This window comes from Barbus barbus (assembly GCF_936440315.1).
Source record: "Barbus barbus genome assembly, chromosome: 2".
Lineage (NCBI taxonomy): Eukaryota > Metazoa > Chordata > Actinopteri > Cypriniformes > Cyprinidae > Barbus > Barbus barbus.
The window spans coordinates 14,317,203-14,341,024 of NC_136730.1; the positions used below are offsets into that span (position 1 = coordinate 14,317,203).

The 23,822-nt window shown below is 38.6% G+C and overlaps 1 protein-coding gene across 1 annotated transcript; it reads right to left on the reverse strand.

The window, feature by feature from the left end:
• Nucleotides 1-965: 965 nt before the first annotated feature.
• LOC306885991 (large neutral amino acids transporter small subunit 2-like) lies at nucleotides 966-22,745 on the reverse strand. Its single transcript, XM_079442837.1, has 12 exons — nucleotides 22,523-22,745; nucleotides 21,947-22,171; nucleotides 14,237-14,441; nucleotides 13,064-13,215; nucleotides 6,263-6,388; nucleotides 5,032-5,185; nucleotides 3,897-4,020; nucleotides 3,539-3,642; nucleotides 2,814-2,910; nucleotides 2,541-2,690; nucleotides 2,089-2,266; nucleotides 966-1,833 (listed from the first exon to the last, which is right to left on the reverse strand). The coding sequence occupies exons 2-12, from the start codon at nucleotides 22,083-22,085 to the stop codon at nucleotides 1,676-1,678; spliced, it is 1,587 nt and encodes a 528-aa protein (XP_079298963.1). The 5' UTR covers nucleotides 22,086-22,171; nucleotides 22,523-22,745; the 3' UTR covers nucleotides 966-1,675.
• Between the last annotated feature and the right edge of the window lie 1,077 nt (nucleotides 22,746-23,822).

The following is a 23,822-nucleotide window of genomic DNA, read 5'->3' on the forward strand; positions in this document are numbered from 1 at the left end:
TCTTCACAAGTGGGTAAAGGTGTGACATCAATACAGAGGCACAATAAAAAGACCCTGTGACCACTAAAAAGCCTTACACGCTTGTATGGACAAGTGACATACATACTGAACACTTTAATCATGTACTCTTGAACTGAGCATATATTGTTTACTTACACAAATGAATATATTTTAAGTAATTTTATTAGAAAATGAATTATCTTTAAGGCTCTCCATTTAGGTGTATAGTTCAATTATTTAGTATATTAATGTAATCATCCAGACTATGTTTGTTAACTTGATCGATTGTTTCTAGTCCCTTGCATTCCACCTACAGTCCTATATTATAATATATTGTGCATTATAAGACTGATTTAATGAGCTCTTCTGGAATAATTGATTTCAAGTGTTTGAATATTCACATAATAAATGACAGGAAAAACTATTACATTCTCACAGGCTTTCAGCTACATCACAGACACTATATGTGCATCACTACTGTTTTTTTTTCCATATATAACCAAACGCTCTGCAATTTTGAATACATACTTGTGTAAATACTTGTGAAGTAATTAAACTGCGTGAAAGCAAACTTGCAGGTTATGACGGTGACTATAAAGCTGATGGTGTCAGGAGACATATTCTCTGTGTAAAGTCCACACAGAATGAAGATACCATTGCAACACTTAATTTCACAATGGCCTCTTTAAGTTTTCACTGAACACTTTTTATCTTCAAAAATATGAGAAAGAAAAATACTGTTCAGCAGTGATAATAACTTTATACAGTTTATGTAAATGTTTTAAGGCTAATAAAAGAGTGTAAATTGCCTCAGTACCAGAGTAACCTGGTAGAAATCTACTCTGAACCACTACAATTGGTTCTTATATATATATATATATATATATATATGCCTTCAAAATATGATGATTAAAAAAAGATCCCAGAGCTTTCCTTCAGGAAAGAGAACAGAGAAAATAAAATGTAAAAGAACAATAATTTTATAACGACAAAGGAATATGATTAGAACAGGACAATCAAAAATATCAAAATATATAAAAAGAAAAAGTTTTGGTGTGAAATGACATGATAAAATGTGAAATTAAAATACAGCTTTGGCTTATAAAAAACATTTATTCCTGGGAGTGTTGGGAGATAACAAAAAAAAAAAAAAGGAAAAATAAAGAGGGGGTAAGAATTAGAACATTAGAATGTAATCAATAATAAATAAATAAATAAAATTAACCCTGCCACCATTTCAGGTGAAGCCATTATGTATTTTGGCATTTTTAGCAAAACCGAAATGGAATTCTAATTCTCATAGAAAAGGAATGCTTCAGAAAGGTCTTTTCAAAAAACGCAGACCCTTCCAAACCAGTGTTTATAAATAATACATTCTAGAGCTTTATGTCATCCCACATTTTAATGTTGGAATTCTGTTGCACAGCAAATGGAGTAGAAAGCAGTTGCTAAGTGACTAGCAACTAGAGAGAACGGAGAACATTGAATAAGACCACTACAGCAGAACCACATGACCTGTGGAGCAGCTAGTCTCTGTTCATTACTCTCCTGAGCTTAGCCACTGCACTCCAGCGCAACCCCCTCTTTATGAAAAAATCTGAGTTTGATTTCCAGTGTCTATCTGAATAAATCTGGCAGCCTGTATGTGAGTGAATGAGTGTCTCCATATGTCTGTTCAGCAGTCAGCTGATTTCGGTGTCTGCTCATCCTCGGCTGACAGTGGAACCGACTGTTCCTTCAGTTCGATCTCTTCTACAGACTCCTCGTTTTTCTTCTCGTCCTCCATTGGGTAGACCACTACACAAAACTTCTGACCCAGGTATGTCATCTTTTCTGAAAACACAAAAAAGGAATTCAGTTTACGTACCATACCATTTTTCAGGATTTTTTTGATGAATAGAAGAGTTATTTGCTAAATGCATAAATGTAAATGTAAATGTAAGTTATTTGAAAAATAAATCTTTTGTACCATTATAAGTCAGTTTAAAGCATCCTTGCTGTATAACAGTATAAACTACGCGAGTACATAGTTTCTCATAATGATGTTATCATTAAGCTTAACACATCTTTGAACTGTGTTCAACTTACCAACAAATGTATTGAAACACTGTGGTTTGCTGTCCCAGTGCACGCCCAAGAAATAGACAGGGACTCCAGTAAGCATGATGGCCAAGCCAATGCCACACACCACAGGCTCAGTGTACAGAGAGAAAATCAACAGGAAGGCCCAGAACAGCAAGTAGATGACAGGCCACACCAGACTGATCTGTGAGTAGCAGAAGTAACGTTTGCAGTTAGAAGGAAAAATTATCTTAATTAAGGCTTCAGCTTATATGGGATGTATATACCTGGAACTGGACAATCACAACATGATGCAAAGGTTATAGCAATATCAATACATTTGCTAAACAGAATACCGGATAGATAACAGATGGTAACTAATCAGTAAAAAGTCAACAACTACTGAAATCACTGAGCAAAAACTTGCTACTATGGTTTGTTTTTGTTAACACTGGCTTTCGGTAATTCTTAGGACTTACTTTAATTGGCCGGTGCATATCTGGTTGTTTAACCCGCAGCACGATCTGCCCTGCAACAGTGACACCGTAGAAGAAGTAGTTGATGAAACCCACATAGTTGATGAGTGTGTACATGTCACTGGTGCACAGCATCAGAAGTGTTGAGATGCACTGCAAGAGAGCAAGAGAGGGTGTTTGATGTCAGAACATCATGAAGTCCATTCATACTCAAGAAAAGTGAGAGTGAGGTATAAAGAAGAGGGAGAAGGGGGTATATATACATATAATACTCACAGTGAAGAGCAGGGCTGGAATTGGGGTGCAGCGCTTCACATGAATCATAGCCAGTAAGCTAGGTAGATGACCTTCACGTGCACCCGCGAAAAACAACCTGAACAATGTGAGGAGGACCCAAGAATACTGTTATTTAGGATGCCAAATATAATCATTAGAAGGGAGTATGCGAAGACACTGACAGACAGAATCAAGACAGACAGACAGACAGATAGATAGATAGACAGTCAGACAGACAGACAGACAGACAGACAGATAGATAGACAGTCAGACAGACAGACAGACAGACAGACAGACAGACAGATAGATAGATAGATAGATAGATAGATAGATAGATAGATAGATAGATAGATAGATAGTCAGACAGACAGACAGACAGACAGACAGACAGACAGACAGACAGACAGACAGACAGACAGACAGACAGATAGATAGATAGATAGATAGATAGATAGATAGATAGATAGATAGATAGATAGATAGATAGATAGATAGATAGACAGTCAGACAGACAGACAGACAGACAGACAGACAGACAGACAGACAGACAGACAGACAGACAGACAGACAGACAGACAGACAGACAGACAGATAGATAGATAGATAGATAGATAGATAGATAGATAGATAGATAGATAGATAGATAGATAGATAGATAGATAGATAGATAATTGAGGCTTGTGTATGTATGAATGATGGATGGATGGATGGATGGAGGGACTGACCGAGAGGAGGTGAAGAGGGAGCCGTTGACCCCCCCAAATGTGGACAAGGCCACAGAGATGGGCATGATCCATGACATCACTCCCAACAGCTTCTCACCAAACGTCTGGGAGAGAGCAACAGAGTGGTGAAGGAGAGAAAAGAGAGACAAGCAGAGGAAAAGAGGACGTTGGTCGAATACATGCATTATCATGTCCATAATATCTGTGCTGTTTCATTAAGAAAATCATTAGAACTGAATGCAGAAGATTATTGATACTTGGGTAGATATGTCAAAGAATCTCCTGCATGAAGCAAAACAATCGTTCAGTTTGCAATATGGTAGTGTCTGAGTGGGAAAAATGGACACAGGTCACTCACCACAGCTACAGCATTAGAAGCCAGCAGTTCCTGAGGGCTCATGGCAGTGACGTAAGCAATGTTAGCGAAAACGTACACAAAGGTAACAAGGGGAATCGAGATGAAGATAGCACGGGGAAGGTTGCTGTAAGGAAAAATAAAAAAACAAAAGTGTTCAGTCAGAAGAAGTACATTGCATTATTTCAGCTACCAATTACAACTACAGGCAGATTCCAGCTGCCACTTCAGAGCATTGTGTAAAATTATGCAGTGATCTGTTTGGCTCTTTCTACTTGTGCAGTTTAATATACTATTGATCCATTATGTGGTTCTCTGCTGGATATTACAAACTTGTATCTCGTTAAAGGAACACTCCACTTTTTTGGAAATAGGGTCATTTTACAACTTCCCAGGAGTTAAACAGTTGTATTTTACTGTTTTTGAATCCATTCAGCCGATCTCCGGGTCTGGCGGTAGCACTTTTAGCTTAGCTTAGCATAGATAATTGAATTGGATTAGACCATTAGCATCTCGCTCAAAAATGACCAAAGAGTTTCGATAATTTTCCTATTTAAAACTTGACTCTTCTGTAGTTACATTGTGTACTAAGACTGACGGAAAATAAAAAGCTGCGATTTTCTAGGCTGATATGGCTAGGAACTATACTCTCGTTCCGGCGTAATAATCAAGGAACTTTGCTGCCGTACCATGGGTGCAGCAGGCGCAGTGATATTACGCAGCGCCTGAAAGTAGTCCCCAGCTATATCAGAACTAGCTACCTAGCTGGGGACTACTTTCAGGCGCTGCGTAATATGGTACGGCAGCAAAGTTCCTTGATTATTACGCCAGAACAAACGAGAGTATAGTTCCTAGCCATATCGGCGTAGAAAATCGTAACTTTTCAATTTCCGTCGGTCTTAGACTCAAGCTTTAAATAGGAAAATTATCAAAACTCTTTAGTCATTTTTGAGCGAGATGCTAATGGTCTAATCCGATTTAATGATCTATGCTAAGCTAAGCTAAAAGTGATCGGCTGAATGGATTTAGAAACGGTAAAACTCAACTGTTTAACTCTTGGGGAGTTGTAAAATGAGCCTATTTCCAAAAAAGTGGAGTGTTGAATTACTGTAAGATCTTTGGATGAGAATTGGCTTACACATAGGGGTCGACGAGTTCCTCTGTGACATAATTGAGGAAATTCCAGCCACCGTAGGCGAAGGACCCCTGTAGAAATGCTAGAGCGATCAGACCGATATCATAGTCTTGAAACGGCTCGAAAGCATTGGCCGGCTCCAACCAGTAATACTCGCCTGGCGAAAGAAGAAAGGGAACAGTAGTGATGAAATATTCAAAGGGAAATTCATTACAAAATGCCTTTTGTGTATTAGCTAGTTAGTTAATGTTTTAGCAAAAGTTTTCACCCGAAACAGCTTAAAGTAATCACAAAAACAGCAACTGAAGGTCGAGTTCTCTGGACCAAAATATCATTGTGAGTGTGACTGTAGTAAGTTTATGCAAATTCAGCTAAAATCAGCTGGATCAAGCTGGTAGTAATCTGACTGAACTGGTAGGCCATCCTGGACCATTAAAAAACCTGGTACCATGACACTTTTTTTTTTTCCAGCAAGGCACATTTGATCAATATGGTCTACCATCTCTGACAGATTCTCACCAGCTAGTAATCCACCTAAAGCAGCTTGAACCAGTTAGAAACCAGCTACCATGTTCCAAAATACAACTACAACTTTTAACTGGTTTGGGTTGGATTTTCTGAGCATACAATCTTTTTGTTCCCTAAGCCATAGTGTTAATACCACATTTCTAGGGTCAGGACTTTGGGTCACATGTACTCTCTGAACCCTCTCTGACAGCATATGTGACCCTGAAGACCCCACATTAAAGAACAGCCAGTGCCAACAAACCCAAATCCAGTTTTTCTTAGAGATTTGGTGTGGAATCACATCTGTCACTCTCATATTATCAGGTCAGCGTCTGAGCTAACAGGCCGCCAGCAGTGTGATTATTATTGAATCCTCTCTAACGCATCAGTGAAAGCTGCATTATCAGTGTTATTTTTTTATTAGAGGGTTTGAACCCAGCGACTTCTGCTGAGACAACGAGACAGAAAGGGGAAGTGCTGTGCTTTTAGTTTTTCTGGAGATTTTACGGAGCTACTAGAGATGAAGCAACACACCCAAGAGGACAGGGAGTCACGCATGCACACTTCTACAAACGTACACACAAGAACAAGCATGGCACGTACTAACACATGAGCACACAGACACAACAGCACACGTACACTCTGATATTTAGCACAGACCTTCTTGAATTGACCTTCCAGTAAGATATAACAAGCACACACACATACAGAGACATATGGTGCCTACCCTTGCAGATTTGTACGATGCCCATGATGATGATAAGAATGAGGGCCAGAAGTTTCCCTGCAGTGAAGACATCCTGTACTCGTGTTGCCCAGCGCACACTCGCACAATTCACCCAAGTCAGCAGCACTGTAACACAAAGACATGGAGGTTACAAGGCTGGTTACACACACACACACACACATTGTGAGCCTTTGGTGAGATTAATGGCCCCCGGCAGTTTGAGCAGTTTAGTATACCAAAGGATTATAAAATAATGCTTTCAGCTGTGAAGAATTAATCGGACACACAAATGATAAGCTCGGAATAGACCTACAGGAACACTTTTTAATATATATAAATGTTTGAATGCACAGCAACATCTGAGACAGATAGACAGGTGAAATAAGGCAGCACAAAATAATTATAATATGAAATTTTACCTTTACATTTATTGATTTAGCAGATGTTTTTATTCAAAAATGTATTCATTTTTTAAATCCACGATCAAGGCAATGCTAGCATCATTCTGCTGGAAACTTTCAAGCAGTGATTTTTTGACCTCATGATTTTAAAGAGATTACATGAAATGTTAGTACTTTTAAAAAAAATTAAAATGTGATTAAAAAGCAGGACAAAAAGTAACTAGTTAGAACATGTAAAATATGTTTTCTTATACATTCATATACATTTTTACTTATTTAAATTGTTGTTGAAAAAGTAAATGTTGAAAAAGTAAAAAGTGCTAAATAACGCTCACAGTCACATGCACAGTCTTCTGATGGCATGTGACAGACATATTTGGTCATAAAATCAGAGGGACGCAAGAAACCTGAGCACGCAAGTAAACTTTGAGTCTTGCACTTTTGAGAACTTGCAAGACATGCAAAAAGGCTGCTTCATGATTTGCACTTCAGAGTTCAACTTTGTCCTTTTTCATTTAAATGCTATTCATGTACTTGCAGACAAGCAGTAATTCAAATCACCCACCACAGCAGGTAGTTAAACAAACCGATATTGCTATGTATATTTAATTAACCTATCAACAGAGCAATTATATACAAAACTAGTGTGAACTGGACTTGAACTGAGACTGTCTGAGTACAATGGCCAAACACAGTGAGAATTCTTGGCTCTCATTCAGTGTCAAACTGCTTACAACTGAAACAGCATCTAGTCACGACAGTCGCTGACATTACAATGCAAGACAACTGCAATAAGGTGGAGTGGCATATTTTGTTGCATAAAATCCTTGATAATTATTATTTGTGGCTAATGGGACACAAACAGTTTGACAGTACAAAGCGACACCCTGCCTAATCCCTGCCTAATATAATGTGAAGGGAATGCAGTCAAACCAAACACTACTCTGGGCAAGGAGGTGTAATCCCAATCGTGTTTTGAGATAAGGGCAGTGCATTCTGGGAAATGGACTGGATGGGACGTCTTAGAAGGTGGTGTTTGTGAAACTTTCGGAAAAAATAAAAATAAGCATAGACAGGACTAAGAAAGTTACAGACCATTTCCTTACAGAATTGAAGTCGTGAAGTCTGCACTACATAGTATACCGTGCTAATGCAAGCATGCAGAAACATTGCTATGACAACAGCAATCTTACTGCAATAAGCTGCTTATAGTGGAGGTCACACACACACACAGGCAGGCCAGAGTTACTCATTTAACATGTTGTTGCCTTGATATCTTGGATTTGATGCAAGTACAAACATGTGCTAAACAATTTTCTCATATACAACAGCCTGTTGAACACAATGGGCTCTGTTTTAAGTGGACTGTCTTGCTCTTTTACTGCCTACATAGGGAGCATCCCAACTTAAAATGCATTGATCTGTAACACAAATAGCATGTCACAGGCAAAGTTTGTTCACAATTGTTTTCAATACAGTTAGCATGTTGCTAAATTAAGCATGTGATACCAGCTTTGATAAACCACAGTGCACATAAATATTTGGGTAAAATAGTGAGTTTTTAAGTAGATTGAACTTTTTAGTGCATTAAAAATTTTTATGACTTTTACAGTAAGTATAATAATATTCAACATTTCTCTCACTTATCACTTTTAGATTGATTTTTTTCACTGAGCATGTCAGAATAGTTTTGTCCCATTTTGCATACTTATGGCCTTTTGTAGTATAAATAGTGTTTACTCTGAAAATTCCAAAAAGGAAAAGTGCCTTTATGATAAAAATACCTTGATGATGCAATCGACCTTCAGTTTTCCTCATGTAGCAAAGTCTAAGGGTGTAGTGCGGCATTTGAGACACAACTATTGCCTTATTGGATTGTCTTTGAAAAATATAAATGCAATGTTTACAGTTTTTGGCCAAAAAATGTCGTCTCGAGTCAAATGGTAACAGTTTTTCTGACTACCTTTTGGAAAAGTGTTTGTGTCAAGAGTGTGCCTATGTTCCCTTAAAATGCTGCCTACTTAGGCATGTTCTGAAAGGGAGCTGTGCGCACACTTACAGACAAACTTTTCTCAGAAATGCTGTACTGTTCTAGAACAAGAGGTATTAAGGAGGTAAAGAAGTATAAAGCAGTAGGGTACAAGAGCAGGGACATCCTTTAAAACTGTGCCAAAGTGTCAACTTTTGCCCTTTCACTCACTTCCTGCTGTTCTCAAAACAAAACAAAAGCAAAACTAAATAAGAAGAAAAAAGCTTCAGAGCAGCTTGAGAACATCTGGTTAGTTTTAAAAAAAAAATCTTCCAATCAGAATCTTGATACAGTCCTCCCACATTAAGAGCCTACACAATGAATGCTGGATACTGGACAAACAGCTTATACTGGTTTACAAGCCAAAAGTTAACTAGATATTTCTCACTCAGGTTCATAAAAAGACAAAGGTTATGAACTGTTATTAAATTATTAATCTTTTTAAACGGCTGTTCTTAAATTGAAACTTATTGAAGAAAGGTGAAATATCACCTAATATCTTCTTTCGACCTCTCTCTCTCTTTTCCTAGGGTCTCTGTTGTTTGTCTGTCTACATATAGCATGCAGTATTTGTAGCTCCAGTGTGAAGTTTGCAGAAAGCCCACACTCAAGGCTTCTTGACGCCTTGAAAAATATCATTCCATTTATCATCACACATCCTTCTCTCTTTCACTCTCATCCCTCTCTATCCTATGCACATTTTCCCACAATCTTTCTGTCCACTCTCCCAGGATAAGACCCCTCTGTCACGGAACACTTAGAGCACCGTGGAAAGATGAGGTCTGGGTCCAAATGCAGGTAAGAATCTCTTTAATAACGAAACAAAAAGGCCAACAAGGCAAAACAAAACAGATTCAGAAACGGGATACATCAACGGCAACACAGTGCATGTTTCAACAGTAACTACGACTAATACAATAAATTACAACTAATACACCCAGACAGAGCAGCGGGAGTGTGGTGCATAAATAGTCCATGAAAATGGGAAACAGCTGGGAGTGTAAATTGTGACAGGTGTGTGTGATATGCGACAGGTGTGTGGAGTTAGGGGAATAGAGGACGGGAGATGGTGACCTCTGGTGGTGAAAGGAAGAACTGCAGGACCCGGACTCATGACAGGACCCCTTCCTCTAAGGAACAGCTTCCAGACGTTCTCAAGCGCCTATGAACTGTGAACAGGGGACGGCAGAACGGTGGGATGGGGGGGACCAGGTCCGTGTGCTGGGGGGGGGGGGCCTGGAGACTGAGGCAGCGCCGGCGGTATGGCCACCCAAGGCAGAACCAGCGGCCACCACAGCGGAGTGTGTGGAACTGCCACCTTGGAGCGGGCAATGGCGGGCTCCAACGCTTTGGGGGGCACATCAGCGGACACCGCAGCCTCGAGGGAACTTTGAGCGGACACTGCCGCTTCGGAAGATCTGTGCACGGGAACCACCGCCTCGGGAGGCTCGTGAGCGGGGCACCGCCGCTTCGGGAAAACCTTAAGCGAGCTCCGCCGCCTCGGAGGGAACATCAGCGGGCACCGCCGCTTCGGGAAGGCCTAAAGCGAGCTCCGCCACCTCGGAGGGAACATCAGCGTACTCCACCGTTTCGGGAAGCCCTGAAGCTATCTCCGAGGCAGCGGAGCTCGCGTCAGGCCTTTTCAAAGCGGCAGAGTCCGCTGATGTTATCTCCGAGGCAGCGGAGCTCGCTTCAGGGCTTCCCGAAGCGGCGGAGCCCGTTCACAGTTCACAGGTTCGTGAGCGGGCACCGCCACTTCGGGAAGGCCTAAAGGGTGGAGTTAGCTAAAGTGAGCTCCGCTGCCTCGGGAGGTTCGTGAGCGGCCACCGCCGCTTCGGGAAGGCCTAAAGCAAGCTCCGCCACCTCGGAGGGAACATCAGCGGGCTCCGCCGCTTCGGGAAGGCCTGAAGTGAGCTCAGCGGCCTCGGAGACAACATCAGTGGACACCGCCACCTCGGGAGGAGCGTGAGCAGGAACCGCGGCCTCAGGAGGACCGCAAGCAAACCACGCCGCTCGCACCGACATCAGCGGGGGTTCCTGCACGCTGCGTATCAACCCAGGATGCTCCGGGAACGGGCGCAAGGTACTGGGTGTGACCGACGAGGCTTCTGACGCCCCTTGGATTGCCGCATCGGGAGAACTGCGAACGGGCTCCGCAGCTAACTCCACCCTGAAGGCCGAACCGCTCAAATACAGAGCCAGGTTTATGTAGTCCTCCAGCGACTCCTCGGGGGTCCAATATGGCATCAGGGATTTGAAGGGCTCGGCCAGGCCTCCGTAGAAAAAGACCATGAGGCAGGTCTTCTCAATAGCCGACCGACGAGCCACTCCAACGAAGTCCCTGGCATACTCCTCAATGCTCTGGTCACGGTTTCACGGTATATATTAAACAATAATTCTTATCAATAACAATGACGCTTAAAAGAATAAGAACAAGTTATTTGAGTGAACAAATCCTTTATTGCAACAAACTTGAAATCATTTTAATGAAAGTAAGCCTCCCTTCTGAGGAAAAAAAACAAAAACAAAAAAACAATTACAAAATAAAGCCATAAGCCTTATGTATATCTATATCACACTTTAACATTTTAATTAATGTTTTAAAATGTTATCAAATTAAAATTTAACAATTTTTATTTTTGGCAAAGTGCTGCACAACAGAGGTATTCTAAGTTAAAACATGGACAAACATGATATTCCTTAAAAATAATGTTTCAATAAATTAATTATTATAAAGAATATTATTATTGTTGTCATAACTTTTAAGTACATTGTACAATGCTAATTTATTTGTGTCAGGACTTCAAGTTAAATTGAACTTTTATTTTGACGGGTTGTAACAGACCTTTGAGTTTAGTGTATTTGACAGTTTTTCTCAAATAAAACTGGTTTTCTCTCAGAGCAGCTCTGCTGATGTTCATGTTTATGTAGACGCTGAAAACACCATTAGTGTCATGCATGCATACTTCAGTATGTAGTAGATAAAACGGCGCCACTCATATCTACTTTTGATTTATCCATCCATCAGATGCGTTTTATGTGACAACCTCGTTAACTGTTATACTGTAAATCCCATGTTCACGACTGCACTGGGATTCCCTCTGCATCACGGAAATTATACAGCCTTATAACTTGTTATAAATGCGACATACCTTTATCTGCACGGAGGGATGATGTCCGCGAATATGAGCGAACATGTTGCATATTGCCTGCTTTTGCAGCCCCTTTGCGTCCACATTTTTTGCAAATTGGATTCGTCCTCAAGGACAACCCCACGTTCGTGTTTTTTTTTTATATCCAAAGTATTCCCATACTGCAAATTTAAACTTTTTTTCGGCGGGGGATGGAGATTAGATACAATCTCTGTCTCTGTCATTTCAGCAGAGTGAAGCAGCCGAAATAAATTGCATATGCGCAGGTGAGATTATTATATATTTTTTTTTTCATAAATAAACTGTAGATATGCAAATGTTTATGGTATGATAACCGTGTACGTTCAAACCGCGATAGACCGTCATACCGGTATATCGTTACAACCCTGATTGTGACAGGTGTGTGTGATATGCGACAGGTGTGTGGAGTTAGGGGAATAGAGTCCAGGAGGACGGGAGATGGTGACCTCTGGTGGTGAAAGGAAGAACTGCAGGACCCGGATTCATGACACTCTCGGCCTTCTTCATTCACACATCAATTCATCTCGCTCTTTCTGTCAGTCCCCAAACTCTGTTTCTCAAGCCCTGGCTTTGAATGTTTTTTTGCCTGAGCGTGATTTGACCTTATGGTCAAACATAAGAGGATGCAATGAAGTTCCCATTCCCGGCAACAAAGTGTGCATACGCTATCAGAGAAAAATGTCTAAAATATACGTGTTAATAAGTGAATCACAAGCAGATGTGGAAATAGTGATTGTGTAAGTTGTTGTTGCATCTGTGAGGTAAACAACACAAAACAATGTATTCAAAATACAGGATTTATGCAAAATTTGTCATCTTATGAGTTTTCAAAACATTAATATAACCTTAAAATATTTTCGCATCAAAGCCAGATGCTCTTTTAAATGTGATTTTTTAAATTTACTTATTGCATTTAAAATGATTGATTCTACTTTTTAAGTATAGAATTTTAATACCAGCCATGAACATGAAAATAATTATTAATGGTAATTATTAATTATTAATAATTAATGGTCTTAATGGTATCTTAACAGTATTTTAATATTTGCATTACCAGGACAGGTGACTAGGAATTGACAATGCTTACAAAAGTAGGCCTTATAGCAATATCAATAGTCATCTTAATATGCATGCCAAAATGCCTAACATTCCTAAATACTAGGACAATGAGATCTTTGTTTCATCTTCTGGTACTCACACAAGCAGATGGCAGCAAGCAGACGCAGACCATTCTCTGGGGGGAAGCAGGTGGGGAACAGAGGCTGCAAGACGTAGTTGGAGAAGGTGAGAGCAATAACCGCCTGGTTAGTGGGGTAGATCACCAACACAGCAATCCACAACCGCAGAAACCTGTAGCACAAAATCACACAGATGATATAATACTTCCCTAAAAAATTGTTTAACTATGTTTCATCTTAAAAAACACATAATAGTAATAACATGATTTGGGGTGCCCAAACTTGGTCCTGGAGGGCCGTTGTCCTGCAGAGTTTAGCTCCAACCCCAATTAAACACACCTGAAGCAGCTAATCAAGCTCTTACTAGGCATACTAGAAACCTCCCAGCAGGTGTGTTGAGGCAAGTTGGAGCTAAACTCTGCAGGACAGAGTTTGGGCACCCCTGTGATAGACATTGTATTATTTGGATATAGCAATACCTTTATTCTTAGGATAGACTCTCTTTATCACAATCATTTGTTGGTGCCGAGTGAAATCGTGTCACGACTGAGTGACCAGCTAATGGCTGTCCACTGGCAGTATCATTCATTAGAGCAGTTACCGTGCTAAGCAAAGGTTGTTGGCATGTGAGCAAAACCAGGGCTGTAAGGTTTGATTGCCCGCTTACTGCCTATTAGTGGATTAATACATTTCTAATGGCAGATACAACTACTTCACCAGATGGCTGCAATGCTAATGCTGTTAACAAGTTAATTACTATATAATGACTGATAATGGTGTTTACTCATTGAAAGGAGATTACAGGCTTTTGAGGGGACAGAACTAGCTATTCATTCTGAATTTTTTCAGCTATCCGCTTTATATTATTTTACATGAAAATAGTACTATTTATTGCACATTACATTACAATTTCAAAAGTTCACAGTAACTCAAAATATTTTGTTCACAATGGCTGCAAACTAAAAAAATATATGTAATTATTTTTCTTGAATGCAAGTTGAATTTCTGACTTATCCTGACTTACTGTCATGGCCCTACACAATAAGTTTTCCATTACTAATAATAAGTCACCTACTTAAATATTAAAAGTGGATGCAGCTTTTGGAAATAATATACTGTAGACTTTGGACTTTAACTGTTTAGAAGTAGCCTCAGGAACTAATATTAAAACAAATGATGGCTGAAAACCTCACCCTGCCAGGCCTCCGAAGATGTCCTTGACATAAGAGTAGTCGCCTCCAGATTTGGGGATAGTAACGCCCAGTTCAGCGTAGCAGAGTGCACCGATCGCTGTTATAACACCTGTGATGATCCATACGATGAGGGCCAGGCCCACTGAACTGGCATTTTCCAACACACCCTTTGGGCTGACAAATATTCCAGAGCCAATAATATTACCTGTAAAAGAAAAAAAAAAAGAGGTTGAGAAAACAGAAAGAACTGGAGCTGTCATGTCACCATATAAGCTTTCAATTCTCACCATGAACGCCAAAAAAGCACTGATTGTGTGTAACAGACCTGTGCCTAATGGATGTCTGGATGAATCTACTAAAGCGCTCCAATTTAAAAACCATTTGAATGAAATAGACTTTATCTTGAGTGAGGATTTAAAGATATTTTAGATTTGTAGAAATGCATTAAAGATATACATTTTAAAGTCAATATTTATTTTTATGTTTTGATCCATATTATAAATCTAAACAACTTCAAAAGTAAATTATAACACAGTACTACACAAAACTATAATTGTGTGCACACAGAAATTCACTCCAACATGCTCTTAAAGATAAAACATTCTTCAAGAGATTACAAGAGGTAACATTTTTATCCTAATCTTTCTCTATCTTTTTAAATTAGTGCTAGATGATGATCTGAAACTCAAAATAGATGTAGTTTCGGGAAAACATATAGTTTCCCAATTTTGGCTGGGAAATATCCAATATGGTGCTTCCCTTATTTTAGACATCCCTAAATTACTTCCCTACTTTAGAGCAGACTGTAATTTTCTGAGTTAGTATTCAGCGTGATTAATGGAGTATACACAGCAAATATATGGGGGCGTGTGTATTTGTCTAGCTGTATAAAAAGGTGTGCACTTAGTGCAGTAGTGCACCAACACTGTGTGATCCATGTCTGTTTGTGATACATATATTGGCCCCAAAAATATTTAGATAATTATTTCATCCATAAAAATGTCTAAATTTCATGCATTATAAAATATCAAACAAAGTGGGATTTTATTTCACTTATATGAGCCATTACTGCAATTATTTTTACCCAACTGGTCAATTTTAGCAGATGAATTAGGTCAAGGGTCATCAAACTTGATCCTGGGGGGCCGATGTCCTGCAGAGTTTAGCTCCAACTTGCCTCAACACACCTGCCTGGAAGTTTCAAGTACACCTAGTAAGACCTTGATTAGCAACTTCAGGTGTGTATAATTAGGGTTGGAGCTAAACTCTGCAGGACACCGGCCCTCTAGGACTGAACTTGGTGACCCCTGAATTAGGTCATGTTCAATCTGGTTCAATATGTTCATGTTCCATACATCCACAGACAAGACAACCAGAAAGTGCCATAATACATTTAGTCTTAATTCTGAGAAATGTATCTATTGTTCAATTACCTTGAAGTGAAATATTTAAAGCGGTCATCGGATGCCCATTTTCCACAAGTTCATTTGATTCTTTAGAGTCTTAATGAAAAGTCTATAGCATACTTTGGTTAAAATTAAATGGTAGTGTTAAAATGGTAGTGTAAAAAACACCCTTTTTAACCAAGTCAAAATCAGCTCAGTTTATAGAAAGCCGTTTCCTTGCATGTCGCTTTAAATGAGCTCTGCTCACCCCGCCCCCTCTCTTCTGTGGGATGATGAGCAGACTGTAAACTTTAGCCGCATTTAGCCACGAAACTTGCTAACTAGCACATTATTAGGAAAGATGATTTGCAAAGATTCATAAAAAACCCTTATTCTCACTTCTTCTATAGCCAGGGGCGTAGCCATCATTTCAGAAGTGAGGGGGACAGAAATATATATATATATATATATATATATATATATATATATATATAACATTACAATATAACTTTCTGTAATATATATAACATACCAGTCAAAAGGTTTTGAACAGTAAGATTTTTTATGGTTTTTTTTTAAATAAGTCTCTTCTGCTCACCAAGCCTGCATTTATTTAATCCAAAATACAGTTTTACTATGTAAAACAACTGCTATTTGAATATATGGGAAAATGTAATTGATTGCTGTGATCAAAGCTGCAGTTTCAGCATCATTACTCCAGTCTTCAGTGTCACATGATCCTTCAGAAATCATTTTAATATGCTGATTTGCTGCTCAAGAAACCTTTTTTAATTATTATTATTATTTAAAACAGTTGAGTACATTTTTTCAGGATTCTTTGATGAATAGAAAGATCCAAAGACCAGCATTTATCTGAAATAAAAAGCTTTTGTAACATTATACACTATACCATTCAAAAGCTTAGAGTCAGTATTATTATTATTTTATTTATTTTGGAAAAGAAATGATAAAAATTAGAACTATTAAAAATAGTTTTATTTAGCAAGGATAGTTTAAATTGATCAAAAGTGATGATAAAGACATTTATAATGTTACAAAAGATTTCTATTTCAGATAAATGCTGTTCTTCTGAACTTTCTATTCATCAAAGAAACCTGTAAAAATTCTACTCAGCTGTCTTCAACATCATCATAATAATAAATGTTTTTTTTAGCAGCAAATAAATCAGAATATTAGAATGATTTCTGAAGGATCGTGTGACTGGAGTAATGATGCTAAAAATTCAGCTTTGAAATCACAATAAATTACATTTTAAAATATATTCAAATAGAAAACAGTTATTTTAAATAGTGAAAATATTTCTAAATTGTACCGTTTTGCTGTAGGCCTACTTTGGATCAAATAAATCCAGGCTTTCTGAGCAGAAGAGACTTCTTTAAAAAACATTAAAAATCTTAATGTTCAAAAACTTTTGACTGGTAGTGTATAGGTAACTTTAATTTTTCTAGCTTTTAATTGGCTTAGAAATCAGATACACTGCTGGACAATAACCAATAATAATGATTTGTTTATATACTACAAACACTTTTTTATCCCATGAGGCAGAAACATCAGGTCATGCAACAGACTATCCTGTCTCTTTGAATTAAAATCTATATTTATTCACACCGGATCTTGAAAACCTTTATGCCAACACACTTGCCCAAAAAAGTGCGGGGGACGAATTTACGTGATATTAAAAGTGGGGGGGACACGTCCCCCGCGTAATCTATGCCCCTGTCTATAGCCTAGATGAAGCTGGATCACAAATGATTCGCACGAACATAGACGTATTTAGGCATTCACTTCAAAAACAAACGTTAATCCTCTGCGTCTTCAGCAGCTCAGATGTTGGGAGTAAATGACGACTGCTATGTACATTATTACATCCAACAAAAAAAAACCTCAATCACTTAATCGGAGACATTCTTGTCTTCCCCTGCACCGGAGTCGACACAATGGCAGATAGCTCACACCTCAGTTAGGGCGGGTCTACGGTAAGAAGGTCTTGTCAATCAACTATCGTGGGAGCGGCCTGTGCAGAACTGCATCATTCTGCCAGGAATCTCAGAACAGCCTGATTTGAGAAAGGGGATTTTAAATCACTGATTTAAAAAACACTGGGTGGATTTGTTAGGGTGGATAGGCTGGATGTGTACACACATTTCTAACAACACATTTATGTTCAAACAACATGTAAAGTGAATTTTGCATGCGATGACCCCTTTAAAAGTGTGTTTGTCAATATAAAATAAATTCCAGCTGGTTAGATATTTTGTTATACAATACAAAGATGTTCATACACTTTTAGGCCCCATTTACACTAGTGCGTTTTCATTTTTGCGTTTCAGAAATGATCTCCGTCTACACTACACTATCGAAAACACTTGTCACATGACCATTCATGCAGGTACAACCATAGATATATATAGGTAGATTCCCTTTTAGTTAGATGGCGGATGCATCTACAAGCTTGGAGCGGTCGAATGAGGTATCTACCTTTACATATCTATGGGTACAGCAATGAGCATGATGTTATTGTTTACACGGTCATCAAGGATACGCAGAGCGAATCTGGGCAGCCACGCCATCATTTTTAAAATGTCTCTGTTTTGGTCAGTTTACACTGAAACGCAACCCCGGAGTTTTCAAACTAAAACGGGGTCTGCTGCTTTTTCAAAAGTCTCCGTTTTCTACCTCGAAAACACCAGAGTAGTATAAACGATAGGCGTAACCATAGCAAAAGTTATGCGCTAGTGTAAACGGAGCCTTCAGCATCCAAATACTTTTTGAGGTCACGGAGGTACTGTATGAGAGAATAACTTGCACCATCAATAACTTGCAAATGTAAACCACCATTTCTACAATAAAACAAGATCTAATTTAGAACAATTAATCTATTACAATAAAAGTTACACTCACAAAACTAGTCACACTTTACTATAAAAGGTGCGTTTTCACCAAATCCACGTGAAGTGCTCAAAAACCAGAGGAATGCCAAAAGAAGACTCCCATGTGACTCAGGCGAACTGGACAAAGGAAGAAAGATATGTGAGATATGTGAGTCAGTTTGTGTAGTGTCAACCACCTTGGACTGTAACTGTGGTTTATACTTTAATCTACCCTGATTTCACTACATGTCTGGGCCTTTTACACAAACTGCTTCATGTGGAAATTCAGGTCTGCGTGAGCTGGAGAGTTTCTGCCTTATTACCTCTGTGCCCTTGAATAAGTCTCGGTTTTCCTGTGGGATTGTCACAGCAATTGTGTTCTGTAAATCACTTTGGATGCAAGTGTCTGCTAAACAGTCACTGTAAAACATGTAATCAGATGACTTCTTCTCTACAGCCACTGCTGTCATGATTTATTCACAGAATAATCTCATCTAAAAGAATATCCATAAACCTTTATGACTAGACCGGACCATTCAGCTTCTGTCTTTGGGTGTTCTCCCTCTTCAGTTCTCTCCTTTAATCTCTGTTGTGAAAAAGCTCGGTCAAGATATGATTATCACAAACATTCAGCATGTCCCATGACCTCAAAATACAAGTTACACAACTTTATACAATCATAGGTATCTTTTACTATTGCCAAAGCATGATTGATCTGGTTTCAGCCAACTAGAGTATTATTTGACTATATTGAAGCTGTGAAATGTGGACATCAACACGTTTTAAGATGTGATCCTTAAAGTGGCTGATAGATCATTGTGCACACTTGTAGATTGAGAAGTTTTGCTGACTCAAGTGGAAAAAAACGCAGATGGATTTCCTGTTCATACTGCATCCCTTTGCTTCCCTAGTGATTGATCACAGCACAAACATCACAGGCAACACAGCAGCAATCCCTGATTTAACATTCTAATTTGTCAGTCTACTCACATTGATCTAATCATACTGCGCTAAGCCTTGTCAAACACTACATAGAAGTCACGCCTTTCAGTTCAAAGCCTTTTTATACAAAAGTGTAATTTGGCTTTTTACTGTAGAACATGCATGCAGATTAGCTGCACCAGCTTGAAAATTACTGTTTTGTAGCATGATTTTAGATTTGAAAAAAGCTAAATTTATGATAGCGTTGTTGTCAGATTTGAAACATTAAGGTGCAGTCACATCTACTGTTTTTGGCACATTTTCGCAGACAAAATCCAGTAATTTTAACAAGTCCACACATCAGGAATTTCACGTGAGGGTGAAAGATTTCCCCACACGGATTTTGCAATCAGTTCAAGTTGGTCATGTGCATTTGGCGCGACCAGAAAGCTGCTTGGTTAGTTACTTTTTGTGAGCTTTGCTTCATATATCACTACACTGTTCACAATAGACAATAAACAGGTCATTGATTGCCTACATGCATTATAGCTGCGCAGGGTGGCGCCAAAGTGGGCACAGTAAACTGACTTACCTAAAACGAGTTCACTCTTTGCTATCAGCTTATCATATTTGCATGTCAATCACTGTGCAGAGATATGGCTCATATATTGTGCAGTGATGTATAATCCTGGTACTTTGGTACTTTTATTTATTGCTCTTGCTATCATGCTTGCTAAGGTGAATCCCTCTCAACTGTCCTATTGATTTTCTTTCATGCCTCTATTGATCCAACTGTTTCTGTGGGTCTGTAGCCTTGGTAGCCAGATGTTTCCCTTTTACAAATTCACATATCAAAATCAGAGTTTGGGTTAACGAAGCAAGCCATTTGAACATAAACATGGTCTTTTTTCTTTAAATAGAACGGGTTCCACTGTGATCTGTAATGGTTTGATCACCACAAACCCCATACTATCAACACTGGTTTTCGGTTCTACATCAACTGAGAACTTAGAAAGAAAGTAAAAATCAAGACCTTTAGTTTTATTGGTTGAGGAGCACACAATCCAAATATATTCAATATTGATTATATATAACAATAATCTTCACTTTGATTTAATTTTAATCATCTTACTGAAGAATTAATTGAGTTGCTGACTGGTTACATCTAGTTTGACACACATAAAACTTTGTAAGCTTGTAACCAGCTCGATTGTATGATGTTGTATAATTAATCCAAAAGCATCTCTCTGTAACATGTGTTTCCATTCTGACAATCCATCTAAATCAACATCCAAAATGGGGCTAAACAAAAACCACAGAAAATTCACTTTCAGGTCCATGCTTCATTTCCAGGTAAATGAGGGTTCAATATCACACCGAATGGGTTGATAAGGATAAGAATGGCAGCAGTTATAAAGTATTCTGATAAATTTAATAAAGCACACAGAGAACAAAGTCTTGATGAAAGCTTTGAGTGATCCGAAGGGACAATCACCTGATAATAATGTTCACGTGGGTCGACTGAGAGCATGTGAATGTGGGACCTGACCTGATCAAGATTGCTGAAGAGAATTATCATATAGCGGCAGTTAAAATGTGGGTTGGGATTATCTTGGGTGGGTTTTGCTTTTCATTTTCTTATCGTTAAATCAAATATATTTTATAGCTTAATGCTGCCTAAAGCAATAAATGAGAATCGCTCTGCAATGTACTCAACAAAAACCAACTTGACAATTTAACAAAAGTTCAGTCACGTTTCCTGTCTTCGCTTCCAACTCACTTTTGTGGTTTCTCTGCCACTGAATTTTTTTTTTATAAAAACCAGAAGAGAAAGTGAAGAAGTTACTTATTTAAAATTAAGTTATTTAAAAATAAGTTTTTTAATTCTTGTTCCATAGGTATTTTAAACCATAATGTTCTATTCTCAACAAAAAATGCACATGCTTATTTTGCAGAAGTCCATTGGCTAGTGACAGTAGAAGTGATACTGAAAAATGGTCAGTTCCCAAATCTGCTTTGTTGTTTTGAGTAAGTAATATTGTTCTTTTATATGCACATGTCGTTTGTTATCATTACATTGTTAATATTTAACTACAAAAGACTGATCTATAGTGATCTAGTATTTGTATGACCAATACTGATTATTTTACTGATCGATTAATAAAAAATAAAAATAATTTAACTGCAACACATGCCAAACATAATTTCCATGAATATTTTAGAGTAACAACAACAAAGATTTACACTGAAAATATTAAAATTGAAATGCTATCGTTATCGGCCATTAAAAACCCTTATCATGCTCTACTTCAGCGCGCGCTCTACATATAGCCTACACTATATCTCAACGTAAATGACCTATTTTCCATTTCATAGGACTGTTTAGTGTGTAAGAGAGAAGCAGACTGGAAGATTTCAGTTTCATTCAGCATCAAGCCGTATACATCCAGTTGACCGTACATCCTTTAAACCCCCTATGAAAAATATATTTAAAGGAACAACAGAACACTCACCGACAATAATGCCACAAGCACTGACGAGACCAATCTCCTTCTTCAACGCCACCGATGACTGTCCTGCGGCATTCCCCGTGTCTGCATCCTCGCTGGTGCTCGGGGCTGCGCTGCCTCTTTGTCTCGGTCCATCCGTCATGTTGGTAATTGAGATGTCCAGTCCTCAATATTGAGCGGTGATGCTAGAGCCGCTTACCGCTGGTCAGATCTCAGATGGCGACTGTACTGTACACATAAACAGCCCGTATACTATCTCAAATAAAAAAATATGCTATGCGTCCTTTATCTTTCCTTTCTTATCAACGTGAGGCTGCTCTGAAACATGTGTCAGTAAATATCTTGTGTAGTGGCAGAGTAAGATATACAATGCAATTAAAATAAGGCACTGTTGATGCTATTGAATGTTAATTTCCTTTCCGTGCGTTAAAAATCCAAATACAGCTCTAATTTCGAGCGCATAACAAAAAACTACAGTAATACTCCAGTATCAACTTTTATGTGTCCGTTTGTTGCAGTCTGTGAAGGCTATCCAGGTATTAATCTGCCGTTTTATACCAAAACGCCACGCCAACAAACCTGTTCAGACAATTCTCCTTCTTCCTGTACCTGTCCAAACTCTGATGCTTCCTTGTTCTTAAGACAATGCGTGCATCATTTTGGCAAGGACTCCTGCCAAACGCCTTTGTTCAGTGTCTGCGCGCTGAAAACAGTTCTCGTCTCCAGTGATCCAAAGCATCAGTCGTCCAAGCGCCTCCAGTCTGTAGTATTTACTCCTTATGTCAGCCCCCTCCATAAGTACAGTCGCGCCTCCTCCCCTTCCCCCACGTCACTCTTGTTTTTGTGGTCTACACACCTCCCTCATATGCCCTGGCAAGCTGTTGAACTGCACGGTAAGGAATATGACCTACTTCAACCAAGCAATATACAATTTAATTTTTCTGTCGCTTCTTCCTAAACATCTCAATGTGTTTGCTTCCAAAGCCTGGTGAAAATATTACACTATCTCACAAAGAAGGCTGAGGGACTTTAAAATGCGTTACAAATGCTCTAGTATGTATGTACACCTTTTAGTAATCACACGTCTGATTAAAAGTATGATTAAACGTTTTAGGAAGTAGGCTAAAATAGTTTTTATACTAATCAAACTGTGTCCCTACACCAACCCTACACCTAAACTTAGCCCTCACAGGAGACTTTGTGCATTTTTAGATTTAAAAAAAAACACCATTTAGTATGTTTTTTAAGCCTTTTGAATTACGGGGACATAGGCAGCGTCCTCATAAACCACCTTCATATCGTAATACCTCTGTCATACCCATGTCATTATACAAATTTGTGTCCTCATAAACCACATAAACATGCACACACACACACACACACACACACATATATATATATTATATTATGTTTTTTTTTTTTTTTTTATGTGTTCACAGATCCCGCACAAAAACATATGTAGCCATAATAGGCTGTACTTTCATAGATCACTTTTTTCCCCTGAGACATCTGAGGTGTGAATATATTATGGCTAAATATGTTTTTGTGCCTATTTGTTAATGAGGGATCTGTCAACACATCAATGTTTTACATTTTTTAAAATATGTAAACGAAGTAGAAGTTATAGATTTTATTTTGAAATAAAAGCTCAAATTAGACACCAGTCCCCAAATGGCATGTACAGCCAGTCTGATGGTATTTAAACAGGTATGCACAATTCAGAAACCCTTTGCCACTGCCATCAACTGAACTTAATTTTTTTTTAAATTGAGGTGGGTGGAAATATTTTACAGTGCATCTTAAAAGAAACCAGTTTTAGACAGGCCTCTAAGGCACCATAATGTCATATCTAATGATCCAGAACAAATGTTTTAGACCA